The sequence below is a fragment of the Scyliorhinus torazame genome, chromosome 1, assembly GCF_047496885.1.
Source record: "Scyliorhinus torazame isolate Kashiwa2021f chromosome 1, sScyTor2.1, whole genome shotgun sequence".
Classification (NCBI taxonomy): Eukaryota; Metazoa; Chordata; class Chondrichthyes; order Carcharhiniformes; family Scyliorhinidae; genus Scyliorhinus; species Scyliorhinus torazame.
The window spans coordinates 334,919,979-334,935,866 of NC_092707.1; the positions used below are offsets into that span (position 1 = coordinate 334,919,979).

The 15,888-nt window shown below is 44.6% G+C and overlaps 1 protein-coding gene across 3 annotated transcripts in view; it reads left to right on the forward strand.

Annotated features, from left to right (window-relative positions):
• Positions 1–15,888, forward strand: part of kctd3 (potassium channel tetramerization domain containing 3) — a 109,302-nt gene that overhangs the window by 55,144 nt on the left and 38,270 nt on the right. For all 3 annotated transcript variants that reach the window (XM_072509126.1, XM_072509135.1, XM_072509145.1), the window contains exon 9: positions 801–991. In XM_072509126.1, coding sequence (XP_072365227.1) covers positions 801–991 — 191 coding nt within the window. The remainder of the gene's footprint in view (positions 1–800; positions 992–15,888) is intronic.

The following is a 15,888-nucleotide window of genomic DNA, read 5'->3' on the forward strand; positions in this document are numbered from 1 at the left end:
CAGGTAATAATCCAGAGATTATAACCTTGGAGGTTCTGTTCTTCAATTTAGTGCCCAACTCCTCAAACTGCTGGTGCAGAACCTCCTTCCTCATTTTACCTATGTTGTTGGTGCATAAAATGGACCATAACCACTGGATCCTTCCCCTCCTATCGCAAGTTTCTCCCCAGCCCAGAGAAGATGTCCCGAACCCTGGTACTGGGCAGGCAACACACATTCAAAACGCTTGTTCCTGGTTACAGAAACAGTGTCTATTCCCATGACTGTACTATCCCCAACTACGATTACATTTGTCTTTTCATAGAATTTACAGTGCTGAAGGAGACCATTCGAACCATCAAGTCTCCACCAGCCCTTGGAAATAGCACCCTACCCAAGCCCACACCTCCACCCTATCCCTGTAACCCAGTCACCTAGAAAACCCACCTAACCGTTTTGGACACTAAGGGCAATTTAGTATGGCCAATCCACCTAACCTGCACATCTTTGGACTGTGGGAGGAAACCGGAGGAAACCCATGCAGACACGGGGAGAACATGAAACTCCACACAGACAGTGACCCAAGCTGGGAATCGAACCTGAGGCCCTGACGCTGTGAAGCAATAGTGCTACCCGCTGTGCTCCATGCCGCCATTCATAATTACCGTTCATAATTTACTTCTGTATCCTTTCAAGGATAGCAGTCTATCTACTAAGGTAATCTGATACAAATTGTGAGAAAATGAGCTGGTTTCTAAAGCATTGTATGCATTGTGTTGATAAGGATTTCTTAACGAGTACGGTTTTTTGTTCATTTCTAGAATTAAAGAGTCCTCTGGATGGCAGCAGGTTTTCACGAGTCCTTACTTGGACTGGACAATAGAGCGAGTAGCAGTTAATGCTAAAGTTGTTGGAGGACCTTTGGGTGATAAAGATAAGATGGTAGCTGTGGCATCTGAGAGTAGTATAATCCTGTGGAGCATTCAGGATGGAGGCAGTGGCAATGAAATAGGTATGTATTGCGCGTTTGTGGAATAATACAATTCAAACTCGTCTAACATGGGGATGAGCCTGTTTAAACGTGATTTAGGGGGCAGCACGGTGGCACATTGGTTAGCACTACAGTTTCACAGTGCCGAGGTCCCAGGTTCGATCCCGACCCTGGGTCACTGTCCGAGTGGAGTTTACACATTCACCCCGTGTTTGTGTGGGTTTCGCCCCCGCAACCCAAAGATGTGCAGGGTAGGTGGATTGGACATGCTAAATTGCCCCTTAATTGGAAAAAATGAATTGGGTACTCTAAATTTAAAAAAAAAAAATGATTCAGAACTCCCAGAATTGAGTGAATGGGGAAACATCTGTGGTCCATTTGAAAATTACTGTGGTCGAGATAAATAATCCAATGGCCCAATTTTATCGTTGACTCAATGTGTATCATTGGCTGAGGAAAGTTCAATATTAATAACTGGAACTGTTTCTGAATCAGACTAGTGATGCTACCTGTGCCCTTACTGCACCGCCACTGAAACTGTATTCATATTTTCATTGTTTCAAGGTTTGCTTCTTTTTCCCGTCTTGCACAAATTCCAATTCAAAACTGTCTTGGATTCTATTTTGGGAAAAGTTTACACTGTCATCTGCAGGGACATGAAGAGATAGAAAGAGATGCAGACTACTAATCCCCTTGAGGTTATTCTGTAAATCAATTTGATTATGGCTATACTTTCCTGCAATTACATTTATTTACCATTCCTCTATATCTCTTGATACTCTTGCCTCATAAAAATCAATCGATCTCGGGCCTGAAAATGTCAATTGGACCAGCATTTGTAGTGATTTGGGGAACTGTACTTCAGATTTTCACCACGCTTTGTGTGGAAAAAGTGCGCCATGAAATCACTCTTAAATGGCCCAATTCTAATTTTAAGATTATGTTTTCTTGTGGAATGTCATATCAGAGGAAATAGTGTTGTTTGTACACTCTGGGATCATTATCATTTTAAGGACCTTCTAAACTCAAAATACAAATCATGTCTGTATAAGTTATACTTGGAATTTAAATCCTCACCAATCTCAAATGCACCATGTTCTCTGGGTATTAATTTAAAAATCACCCTTGTATTCCGATACATCTCTGCTCTCATTCCATTTTGCTTCAGCAGCCTTCCCAATCCTACATCCCAGTTTGCATTTTCTGCTCCTCTAATCCCTTGTCTACTCTTGTGTACTTATTCTCCACCGGAAAAGTAGGTGGTGAGGGGGATGCAAAGGAGCTGTAGCGGGAAATAAGCAAGTTTGTTTCTTTTTGGCGAGAACATGACAGATGAATTATCCACTTTGGTTGGAAAAATAACAGTGCAATATTGTTTTGAATAGTGAGAAACTGGGAAATGTTTGCTTTCAGTTCTTGGACATGAATTATGAAACTGAACAGGCAGATACGGCAGGCATTTAGGAAGACAAGTAAACTTTGGTTAATCGGATTGGAATAGAAGATAAAAGAAGCCTTGCTCCAATTATATCACAAAGTACTGTATGTTGTTTTGGTCGCCTTCCCTGAGGAAGCAGATACATGCCCTTGAATGTGCAGCGAATGTTCACGAGACTAGTTTCTATGATGAGGTAATTGTCCTATGAGGAGAGATTGGGTAGACTAGATCTATATTCCCTTGAGTTTAGAAGAATGAGGGGATCTAATCAAAAGCTATAAAATGCTGACTGGGTAGATTTTGAAAAAAGGTTTCACCTTGCTATGGAATTTAGAACAAAGGTTTATACGTTTTGGGTGCTTTGAGGTATCAAACCTTTTTATTTAAAATATCGTAAGTTCAGAATTCTTAATTTCTAACAATGAGGCCCTCAGCTGTAGCTGACGAAACAAGGTACAAAAAACTAGTATTAATGAATTAGGTAGAATTTATTAAGCAAGGTGTTACATATATTCAACAAAAGCAGTGAAGATAACATGGAAGTTCTAATCCCTCAAAGATTTTTTGAATACTGCCAGCACAGGCGATGCCCCCCTCCTGTTTCTGAAATGACATTGAACTGTGTCTCAGAAGAATCATATCACAGAAGCAATAGTAAAGTTCTGCCAACAACGACTTTGATATTCCAACTTTTATCCCTAACTCTTCCTTATTAGGAAATAGTCCAAATTAACCTATTTCATTGGCTTAGGCCAAGGGTCACTCCACCTCTAACTAGAATAATAATTCCTACGATAATGTCAGGAAAATATTTTTTTTAAGAAACAATAGATGTTCTGTTCTACAGATATGGTTAATCGGTTGAGGCAGTTGGTGAACCAAAACCTAATTATATGCAAGACTTTCATTTAAAGATAAGGGGCGGGATTCTCCGGTCCACCAGGTTCCCCCGCCGGCAGCAGGATTCTCCGTTCCTGCAGGCGCCCAATGGGGTTTCCCCACTGTGGCCACCCCACGCCGTTGGGAAACTCACGGGCGTGGGTGCATTGCCTGCGGACCGGAGAAACCCACCGATGGAGAATTTTGCTGCATGTTATACTAAGTTCAAAACTTTTGTTCATTTATTTAAAATTGATAAACCACCAATTTTAATCAGCATATTTAAAATAAATGCAATTCCTTGGACCCAGACATTTTGACACGTTTTAGGTAATTGAAGTTCATCAAGTGAGGTCTTGTGGTGCAGTGGCTAGCATCTCTATCTCTGTTCCAGAAGCTCTGGGTTCAGTCCTCTCTTCAGGACTTGATGGCCACTGAAGGTGCGTTTGTAACATGGCCAAACGATTAATATGAGCCTATAAATCCTTCCATTACGTCTAATGGCAGGTGGTAAATGTGTGGGTGTTCCCGCTTGACCAAACTGCAGAAGGCAATGGCAAACCACTACCATAATTATGGGCCAATCTCCCAGAAGTCCATGGTCGACAAACCCTCATGGGGCATGGTACCTAAAGGAGGAGGAGGTTCATCAAGAATTGTTTCTTACTGCCGTTCTCACCAAAGAAATAAACCACAAGCCCGGTGGTGGTGGCTACATTGAAAATTTGGGGGCAGTGGAGACGGCATAGGGGAGGGACGGGAGCTTCGGTGCGGTCTCCGATAAGAAACAATCATAGGTTCGTTCCGGGGAGAATGGACGGGGGATTTGGAGCATGGCAAAGAGCTGGGGTAGTACAACTAAGAGATCTATTTGTAGATGGGATGTTTGCGAGTCTGGGAGGGGTGAGGGAGAAATATGGGTTGCCCCAAGGGAATGCATTTCGGTATATCAATTGAGGGCTTTTGCGAGGCAACAGGTGAGGGAATTCCCGCAGCTCCCGACGCAGGAAGTGCAGGATAGAGTGATCTCAGAGACATGGGTGGGGGACAGTAAGGTGGCGGACATATACAGGGAGATGAGGGACGAGGGGGAGATCATGGTAGATGAGCTGAAAGGGAAATGGGAAGAAGAACTGGGGGAGGAGATTGAGGAGGGGCGGTGGGCTGATGCCCTACGTAGGGTAAACTCATCGTCCTCGTGTGCCAGGCTAAGCCTGATACAATTTAAGGTGCTACACAGGCGCATATGACTGGAGCACGGCTTAGTAAATTTTTGGGGGTAGAGGATAGGTGTGCGAGATGCTCGAGAGGCCCAGCGAATCACACCCACATGTTCTGGTCATGCCCGGCACTACAGGGGTTCTGGGTGGGGGTGGCAAAGGTGCTTTCAAAGGTGGTGGGAGTCCAGGTCGAACCAAGCTGGGGGTTGGCTATATTTGGGGTTGCAGAAGAGCCGGGAGTGCAGGAGGCGAGAGAGGCTGACGTGTTGGCCTTTGCCTCCCTTGTAGCCCGGCGCAGGATATTGTTAATGTGGAAGGAAGCCAAACCCCCGGGTGTGGAGACCTGGATAAACGATATGGCAGGGTTTATAAAGTTAGAACGGATTAAGTTCGTGTTAAGGGGTTCGGCTCAGGGGTTCACCAGGCGGTGGCAACCGTTCGTCGACTACCTCACAGAAAGATAGAGGGAATGGAAAAGAAGTAGACAACAGCAGCAACCCAGGGGGGAAGGGCGGGGGGAGGAATCGGACGGACTCTCAGGGATGTTATTGTATATGTATATGTATAGGTATTTGGTATATGTAATTGTATATTGGATTGTATTTTTGGAGAGTATTTATTTTGGACAAGGCAGTTGCCATTTAGTTTTGTTTTTTGTTTTTGTTTATATATTACTTATTTATTTGTTTAAAACTGGCCACGGTTATTTATATTGCTTTATTGTTGTGTAAAAGAAACGCTACGTATTGTTATGTTTGGCCAAAAAACTTGAATAAAATATATATTTTTTAAAAAGAATTGTTTCTTACCCGTAACTGTCATTCTGTTCCCAGCCTGCTTTATCTGACAGCTTCCAGTTCGTGGGCCCTAACCGCATTCTATTCACCATGGATGTGCAATCCCTCTACACTGCCATTCCACACCAGGATGGCCTGAGAGCTCTTTGCTTCTTTCTCGAAAAGAGGCCCGGACAATTCCCATCCACCACCACTCTCCTCCGCCTGGCTGAACTTGTTCTATCTCTCAACGACTTCTCCTTTAACTCATCTCACTTTCTCAAAATCAAAGGTGTAGCAATGGATACCCGCATGGGTCCTAGATACGCTTGCCTTTTTATGGGGTATGTGGAACATTCCTTGTTCCAGGCCTATCCGGGCCCCCTCCCACAACTCCTTTACCGATACATTGATGACTATTTTGGTGCCGTGTCATGCTCTCGCCCGGACCTGGAAAAATTCATCAACTTCGCTTCCAGTTTCCACCCCTCCATCACTTTCACCTGGTCCATCTCAGACACTTCCCTTCCCTTCCTTGATCTTTCTGTCTCCATTTCTGGCAATAGACTATCCACTAATATCCACTACAAACCCACTGACTCCCACAGCTATCTGGACTACAGCTCTTCACACCCTACACCCTGTAAGGACTCCCATCACTTTCTCTCAACTCCTTCGCCTCCGTCGCATTTGTTCCAATGATGCCGCTTTCCAAAATGGCGCTTCGAAAATGTGTTCCTTCTTCCTCAACCGTGATTTCCCACCTACAGTTGTGGACAGGGCCCTCAACAGTGTGTGGTCCATCTCCCGTGCCACTAACCTCGCCCCCTCCACTCCCTCCCAGAACAAGGATAGAGTCCCCCTCGTTCTCACATTTCATCCCACCAGCCTCCGTATCCAAAGCATAATCCTCCGCCATTTTCGCCAACTCCAGCGTGATGCCACCACCAAACACCTCTTCGGTCTGTGCGCATTCAGGACCCTGACCTTCCTGTGGCTTGCCATTTTAACAAAAGACCCTGCTCCCATGCCCACATGTCTGTTCTTGGCCAGCTGCAATGTTCCAGTGAAGCGCAACGCAAACTGGAGGAACAACATCTCATCTTCCGGTTAGGCACGCTACAGCCTTCCGGCCTGAACATCGAATTCAACAACTTCAGATGATCAGCTCTACCCCACCTCAATCCATTTGTTTTCATTTCATTTTAACTGTCTTTTACCATTTCTTTCTTCCTCAATATATATTTTATTTCACCCCCCCCCTATCTTATCCACCTTTCCTTCATCTTTCTCCTCTTTGCTTCCCCCTTTCCCCATCCTCTGATGTTAGTTTCCCTGCTGTTTGAACGTTCACATCTTTTGTCCTCTCTGGGGACTGCCATTAGCATTCTTTCCCTTTGGTTTCTGTGGCCATTAGCACCCGGTTTCCCTGGGTTTCTGTGGCTATGACTCATCTTTCATTCTCACCATAGTATAAATATTTCCCATTTTCTCTGTCTACTAGCTTTGACAAAGAGTCATCGGACTCGAAACGTTAGCTCTTTTCTCTCCCTACAGATGCTGCCAGACTTGCTGAGATTTCCCAGCATTTTTTCTTTCATAGAACATAGAACAATACAGCGCAGTACAGGCCCTTCGGCCCACGATGTTGCACCGAAACAAAAGCCATCTAACCTACACTATGCCATTATCATCCATATGTTTATCCAATAAACTTTTAAATGCCCTCAATGTTGGCGAGTTCACTACTGTAGCAGGTAGGGCACTCCACGGCCTCACTACTCTTTGCGTAAAGAACCTACCTCTGACCTCTGTCCTATATCTATTACCCCTCAGTTTAAAGTTATGTCCCCTCGTGCCAGCCATATCCATCCGCGGGAGAAGGCTCTCACTGTCCACCCTATCCAACCCCCTGATCATTTTGTATGCCTCTATTAAGTCTCCTCTTAACCTTCTTCTCTCCAACGAAAACAACCTCAAGTCCATCAGCCTTTCCTCATAAGATTTTCCGTCCATACCAGGCAACATCCTGGTAAATCTCCTCTGCACCCGCTCCAAAGCCTCCACGTCCTTCCTATAATGCGGTGACTAGAACTGTACGCAATACTCCAAATGCGGCCGTACCAGAGTTCTGTACAGCTGCAACATGACCTCCCGACTCCGGAACTCAATCCCTCTACCAATAAAGGCCAACACTCCATAGGCCTTCTTCACAACCCTATCAACCTGGGTGGCAACTTTCAGGGATCTATGTACATGGACACCTAGATCCCTCTGCTCATCCACACTTTCAAGAACTTTACCATTAGCCAAATATTCCGCATTCCTGTTATTCCTTCCAAAGTGAATCACCTCACACTTCTCGACATTAAACTCCATTTGCCACCTCTCAGCCCAGCTCTGCAGCTTATCTATATCCCTCTGTAACCTGCTACATCCTTCCACACTATCGACAACACCACCGACTTTAGTATCGTCTGCAAATTTACTCACCCACCCTTCTGCGCCTTCCTCTAGGTCATTGATAAAAATGACAAACAGCAACGGCCCCAGAACAGATCCTTGTGGTACTCCACTTGTGACTGTACTCCATTCTGAACATTTCCCATCAACCACCACCCTCTGTCTTCTTTCAGCTAGCCAATTTCTGATCCACGTCTCTAAATCACCCTCAATCCCCAGCCTCCGTATTTTTTGCAATAGCCTACCGTGGGGAACCTTATCAAACGCTTTGTTGAAATCCATATACACCACATCAACTGCTCTACCCTCATCTACCTTTCGTCTTTGCTTTATCTGTTAATTAATATACGTGCAGAAATATAAACTAAACTTTAAAATGTGCTCAAGATAAAATCCATAAACGTTGCTTCAGATCCACATCGGACCCGAAAATTAGTAGTATTATCAAAATCTTACAGGGTCACAGTCTTAAAATAAGGGGCCTACTGTGAGAAAAGCCAATAAAAAGATTTTCAAAAAAAAAAATACCATTTACAACTGTACTGAGAAATTTAGGAATTCTTTACCCAGGGTGCTGTAGATGTTTAGTCATTGAGTGCCTTCAAGACAGATTAATAGATTTTTGGGTACTAAGGGAATTGAGGGGGATTTTACAGGAAGGTGGAATTTGGGTAGATCAGCCCAGGATCTTGTTGAATCTGTTTTTTGAGTTCAAGCACCAAACATACAGGGGCTGGTTCAGCACAGTGCGTTAAACAGCTGGCTTGTAATGCAGAGCAATGCCAGCAGCGCGGGTTCAATTCCCGTACCGGCCTCCCGGAACAGGCGCCGGAATGTGGCGACTAGGAGCTTTTCACAGTAACTTCATTGAAGCCTACTTGTGACAAGCTATTATTATTATTTACTACACCATTGGTGGTACTGCCATTCGCAGTTGTATACTGGAGCTCTGTTGTCTTAAATATCTTGGGCTGGATTCTCCATCCCGCCGCGCCAGATTTCTGGTTCAGCACGCCTGAGGGATGCTCCGTTTCACCGGCTGCTCAATGGGTTTTCCCATTGTGGGGCAGCCCCACGCCGTCGATAATTCCCCGGGCCGCCGGCATAATAGACCATCCCGCCAGCGGAGAATTCAGCCCATGATTACCTTTTTCTGCAACAAAAGCTGCCTTAACACAGTCTTTCAATTTTGGTCTTGTAATTTCTCTTAATCCCAGGTTAATGTCCACCATTCAGCTTGGGATGTTTTATTAGATTGTAGGCACTTTATCAATTGTGAGATTATGTTCCTTATTTTTAAATCTACTCAACAAAAATAGTAATTGTTAGGGTGTTTAGATGACAAAGAGAGCACTAGGATCAATTGGACAGCACTAACTTGAGTTACCTTTATATGGACTGGGATCTTGTCCTGGTCTAAAGGTTGCACCATTTGACATGATCCTGAACCAACAGTACTGGAGGTCATGGGTTTGATTCTCGAGTATGTTGAGTAAACTGATCATTCCTGGGATAGCTGTGGGTGTTACAATTGGCTGCAGCCCCTGGTCAAGGGGGGAGAATTGTTGGATAGTTCTCATGCTGTCCAATAATCTGTGCTGCAACTTGCTTGTGTGGAATGCCTTATAAGGGCAGTAAGAGTCTCAACTCTGATGTACTAGCGGGGAGTTGCCTTTACACCACTCACTGTGGTGTCACCTGATTAAAATAGTCACTTGACAGGCACCAGAGAGCCAAAGATATCCAAAGATTTTTCCGGGAGCGGGAGAGAGAGTGGGAGCCGGAGTGCAGCTTGGGAATCAGGTAGGTGCTTAAACTTACCCCCAGGTTCCAGCAGCCTTCATTTCCGGGAGAGTGAGAGGGAGCTGGAGTGCAGCTTAGGAATCAGGTAGGTGCTTAAACCTACCCCCAGGTTCCAGCAGCCTTCATTTCCGGGAGCGGGAGAGTGAGAGGGAACCGGAGTGCAGCTTGGGAATCAGGTAGGTGCATAAACTTACCCCCAGGTTCCAGCGGCCTTCATTTCCGGGAGTGGGAGAGAGAGAGGGAGTGCAGCTTGGGAATCAGGTAGGTGCTCAAGCTTACCCCCAGGTTCCAGCGGCCTTCATTTCCGGGAGCGGGAGAGAGAGAGGGAGCCAGAGTGCAGCTTGGGATTCAGGTAGGTGCTTAAGTGTTTTATTTTTACTTATATTTAAGTTGGGTGGTTGCTAAACCCGAGACACTACACTTGTAGTGTCCCCCACCCTTCCACCTCTAACCTCAGGGGGTGAGTGCATATCAGGTAAGCTCTTTTCTTGTTTTTATCCGCAAGTTATCTAGGGCGGATGGCAGGGAAGGCAGTGCAATGTTCCTCCTGCAGAATGTTTGAGGTGAGGGACGCCGTCAGTGTCCCTGCTGATTTCACCTGTGGAAAGTACACCCATCTCCAGCCCCTCCGAAACTGCGTTAGGGAACTGGAGCTTGAGCTGGATGAACTTCGGATCATTCAGGAGGCAGAGGTGGTCATAGATAGTAGCTTCAGGGATGTAGTTACTCCGAGGAATGAAGATAGATGGGTGACGGTGAGAGGAGCTGGGAGGAAGCAATCAGTACAGGGATCCACTGTGGTCGTTCCCCTCGGTAACAAGTATACCGTTGTGGATACTGTTGAGGGGGACGGCCTACCAATGGTAAGCCATGGTGACCGGACCTCCAGCACTGAGTCCGTCCCTGTGGCTCAGAAGGGAAGGAGGGAGAGCAATAGTTATTGGGGACTCGATAGTTAGAGGGACAGATAGACGGTTCTGTGGCAACGAAAGAGACACGGATGGTATGTTGCCTCCCGGGTGCCAGGGTCCATGACATCTCGGACTGTGTTTTCAGAATCTTTAAGGGAGAAGGGGAAAAGTCACAAATCGTGGTACACATCGGTACCAACGACATAGGTAAGAGAAGGGACGGGGATTTAAAACAGGAATTTAGGGAGCTAGGGTGAAAGCTGAGAGCCAGGACAAACCATGTTGTCATCTCTGGTTTGTTGCCGGTGCTATGTGCTGCCGAGTTGAGGAGCAGGGAGAGAGTGCAGATAAACACTTGGCTGCAGGGATGGTGTATGAGGGAGGGTTTCAGTTACGTGGATAATTGGAGCACATTCAGGGGAAGGTGGGACCTGTATAGACAGGACGGTTTGCACCTGAACCAGAGGGGCACCAATATCCTGGGAGGGAAATTTGCTACGGCTCTTCGGGGGGGTTTAAACTAATTTGTCAGCAGGATGGGAAAACGAGCTGTAGTCCAGAAACCAGTGTTGAGGAGGGTATCAAGGTTGCAGGAGTGTACCGGCAGACAGGAAGGTGGGTTGAAGTGTCTCTACTTCAATGCAAGGAGCATCCGGAATATGGTAGGTGAACTTGGAGCGAGGATTGGTACTTGGGACTACGATGTTGTGGCCATTACGGAGACATGATTAGAACAGGGACAGGAATGGTTGTTGGAAGTTCCGGGGTATAGATGTTTCAGTCAGAGTAGGGAAGGTGGTAAAAGAGGTGGAGGAGTTGCATTGTTAATCAAGGATAGTTTAATTGCTGCAGAAAGGCAGTTTGAGGGGGATCTGCCTACTGAGATAATATGAGCTGAAGTTAGAAATAGGAAAGGAGCGGTCACGTTGTTAGGAGTTTTCTATAGACCCCCAAATAGTAATAGAGATCTGGAGGAAGAAATTGTCATGGGTGACTTTAACTTTCCAAATATTGATTGGAACCTCTATAGGTCAAACAGTTTGGATGGGGCAGTTTTTGTACAGTGTGCGCAGGAGGGTTTCCTTACACAATATGTGGATAGGCCGACAAGAGGTGGGGCCACATTGGATTTGGTACTGGGTAATCAACCGGGCCAAGTGTCAGATTTGTTTGTGGGAGAGCACTTTGGAGATAGTGACCACAATTCGGTGTCTTTCACTATTGCAATGGAGAGGGATAGGGCCATACGGCAGGGCAAGGTTTATAATTGGGGGAGGGGTAAATAAAGATGTGATTAGGCAAGAATTAGGGAGCATAAGATGGGAACAGAAACTGTCCGGGAAAGGCACAAATGAAAAGTGGAGCTTGTTCAAGGAACAAATACTGCGTGTCCTTGATATGTATATTCCTGTCAGACAGGGAGGAAATTGCAGTGTGAGGGAACCATGGTTCACAAAAGAGGTTGAATGTCTTGTCAAGAGGAAAAAGGAAGCGTATGTAAGGATGAGAAAACCAGGTTCAGTTGGGTTGCTTGAGGGTTACAAGGCGGCAAGGAATGAGCTAAAAAAAGGGCTTGGGAGAGCTAGGAGGGGGCATGAGAAGTCCTTGGCGGGTCGGATCAAGGAAAACCCCAAGGCTTTTTACTCTTATGTGAGAAATAAAAGAATGACCAGGGTGAGGTTAGGGCCGGTCAAGGACAGTAGTGGGAACTTGTGCATGGAGTCAGAAGAGATAGGAGAGGCGTTGAATTAATACTTTTCTTCAGTTTCACCAAGGAGAGGAGCCATGTTTTTGAGGATGAGTGTGTGATACAGGCGGGTAGGCTGGAGGAGGTAGATGTTCTGAGGGAGGATGTATTAGCAATTTTGAAAAACCTGAGGGTCGACAAGTCCCCTGGGCCAGATGGGATATATCCTAGGATTCTTTGAGAGGCAAGGGATGAGATTGCAGAGCCTTTGGCTTTGATCTTTGGGTCCTCACTGTCCACAGGGATGGTGCCAGAGGACTGGAGAGTGGCAAATGTTGTTCCTCTGTTCAAGAAAGGGAATAGGAATGACCCTGGTAATTATAGGCCGGTTAGTCTTACTTCGGTGGTCAGTAAGTTAATGGAAACGGTCCCGAAGGATAGGATTTATGACCATTTGGAAAGATGCAGCTTAATTCGGGATAGTCAACACGGATTCGTGAAGGATAAATCTTGCCTTACAAATTTGATTGAATTCTTTGAGAAGGTAACTAAGTGTGTAGATGAAGGTAGAGCAGTTGATGTTGCATACATGGATTTTAGTAAGGCGTTTGATAAGGTTCCCCATGGTCGGCTCATGAAGAAAGTAAGGAGGTGTGGGATAGAGGGAAATCTGGCCAATTGGATAAGTAACTGGCTATCACACTTAATAGAGGTTTATAAGGTGATGAGGGAGACAGAGGGTGGTGGTGGATGGAAAATTTTCAGACTGGAGACCAGTTACCAGCAGTGTACCACAGGGATCAGTGCTGGGTCCTCTGCTATTTGTGATTTTTATCAATGACTTGGAGGAGGGGGCTGAAGGGTGGGTCAGTAAATTTGCTGATGACAGCAAGATTGGTGGAGTAGCGGATGAGGTGGAGAGCTGTTGTAGGCTGCAAAGAGACATTGATAGGATGCAGAGCTGGACCGAAAAATGGCAGATGGAATTTAACCCTGATAAGTGGGCGGTGATTCATTTTGGTAGAAAAATTTTGAATGCGGATTACAGGGTCAACGGCAGGGTTCTGAGGAATGTGGAGGAGAAGCGAGATCTTGGGGTTCATGTCCACAGATCTCTGAAGGTTGCCACTCAAGTGGATAGAACCGTGAAGAAGGCCTATAGCGTGTTAGCGTTTATTAACGGGAGGCTTGGGTTTAAGAGCCGTGGGGTTATGCTGCAACTGTACATGACCCTGGTGAGACCACATTTGGAATATTGTGTGCAGTTCTGGTCACCTCACTATAGGAAGGATGTGGAAGCATTGCAAAGGAGATTTACCAGGATGTTGCCTGGTTTGGAGGGTAGGTCTTATGAGGAAAGGTTGAGGGAGCTAGGGCTTTTCTCTTTGGAGCGGAGGAGGATGAGAGGCGACTTAATAGAGGTTTATAAGATGATGAGGGAGATAGATAGAGTGGACGTTCAGAGACTATTTCCTCAGGTGGATGTAGCTATTACAAGGGGGCATAACTATAAGATTCAGGGTGGGAGATATAGGAAGGATGTCCGAGGTAGGTTCTTTACTCAGAGAGTGGTTAGGGTGTGGAATGGACTGCCTGCTGTGATAGTGGAGTCGGACACTTTAGGAACTTTCAAGCGGTTATTGGATAGGCACATGGAGCACACCAGAATGACAGGGAGTGGGATAGCTTGATCTCGGTTTCGGACAAAGCTCTGCACAACATCGTGGGCCGAAGGGCCTGTTCTGTGCTGTACTGTTCTATTGAACAACAGTTAGCATGAGTCTGCATCTTTTGGAGAATTGAAGGTTGAAGTAGTGTGAGGGGCACCAAAAGAAAGGGTGCATAACAATAATCTGGCAGATTGCTCAAAGAATTAGCATTTCAACCATGTCTGGAGCATTCTTTTCCTTAACTTTATGTTGATGAAATCTAGCTTACAATCAGAAAATTATGGAAATGCTCAGCAGGCCAGGTAACATTAATGCTTCCTGCCATGTTGAGTCTTTCCAGCATTTTCTGTTTATGTCTCCGATTTCCTGTATCTGCACTATTTTATCTTTATAAAGTTTCCAGCAGATTTATCCTTTTAATTCAAGGAACCCTTAAGAGGGAGAGATGTTTTTGAAAATCCCTGATTTAGCATTTTTCATATCTATTGTTTCTTTGTTGCAAGCTGCACAGTAGATTTCTACAGGGACAAACCCAGCAAATAAGCAGATTTATGTGTCAACCCAAATCTATTTCAGAATGGCTTCTAATGCATATTTTGAAAATAAATTAAAGCAAGTTATCACCATTACTCTGCCTGCCTGTAAGGCTGTCATTCCTTTGCTGAGCTTGGGAGATGGTTCCTCTCCCCAGGTGAATTTATTACAAGTTACCAGTTGTCAACATACAATTGGAAAAAGGGTTTTTTAATATGCACAACAGATGTTTATGTAAATTGTAGCATTATTTAATTGGCATGAATATTTATGACACTTGACGTGCATAAGGTTCGAAGTGGAATTAAACATGGTGGATGTTTTCCTGCCAGTAGTTTTGCTTTGGAGAGATTGACTCTCCTAAAAGAGATTTTAAAGTGTTTCTTCCTACTTCTTTCTACAGTAGACATAATATTTCATTGTCTAGGAGTTTTTTCCCCATATTTTAAAGAAGTGTGGTATGTTTAATTTGCCATTAGTAAGAGACAACTCACTGCCATGGTGACACTGAATTTCGCAGTCAGGAATGAGGAAGGATGCTAACTAGGTTTTGAATTTCTTAATTATTTTATCAAAGTTATATCGATGACAACTTTGTTTTAATTACACATCCTATTGTGAGAGTTTAAACCGATACATGTGTGCAGACCACTTCTAAGAGCTACAACAGTTCCTAATGAAGATCGTATAGATTGATAAATTTGGCTGACCTATGGTCACAATAACGATTTGATGTCAGAATATAAAATGGAGTTTTGATGAACATATAATGAAGATAAAGCTACAGAACGTCCTAATGTGTTTATGTGGCATTCGTTTATTGTGAGGCTGTAATATTCTTTGTAAGCATTTGTTTATAATTTCTGCAGCACAGTAACCCATCAAAGGAAGGGGCAGTGAGCAGCAACCTGTTTCCAGATCATCTTCGCCAAAGTCACCTTAAAGTTGTCCTAAGGGTGTTCCGAAATTACCCATCAGATTGATAGTTAATTTTGTCTCCCTTCCTTTCTATAATGAATAAAATAGCCTCTGCTCGCTCGCTAGTTTAATTTATTTTCCCTTTATGTATTGAAAGGAGGCTATTGTAACATTGTTGCTTAAAATTAATTAAGCATGCTGGCTATTTTGGCAGTTCAGCACTTGCCATTTTAACAAGTTTTGTTGATTCCAGACAAAATTGGATCTTGAGGCTACTTCACTCAAACTGTTTGTGCTGGTAACAACTATGGGAGGCAATTGGAAAGTGGAGACACGTTAGCTGCATTTTGTATTTTTATTTCAAATGGTTTTATTGGCTGCTGTGTACAGCAGGCAAACTCTCACCACAATATAGCCCGCTAAATGCGATGAGGACTGTGTGCTTAAAACTTTGCTGTAAGTAGCATTCAGAGAAAATGTACCTTTCCAGTCAGTAATTTGGTATAACTTCCAAATAGCATGAATGTCATCTAAAATAAAATGTATTGAATCTAGGAAAATGCATAAAGTAACATTCTTCATGTTTTTGTTAATTCTGATGATACAACTGTGCTGCTGC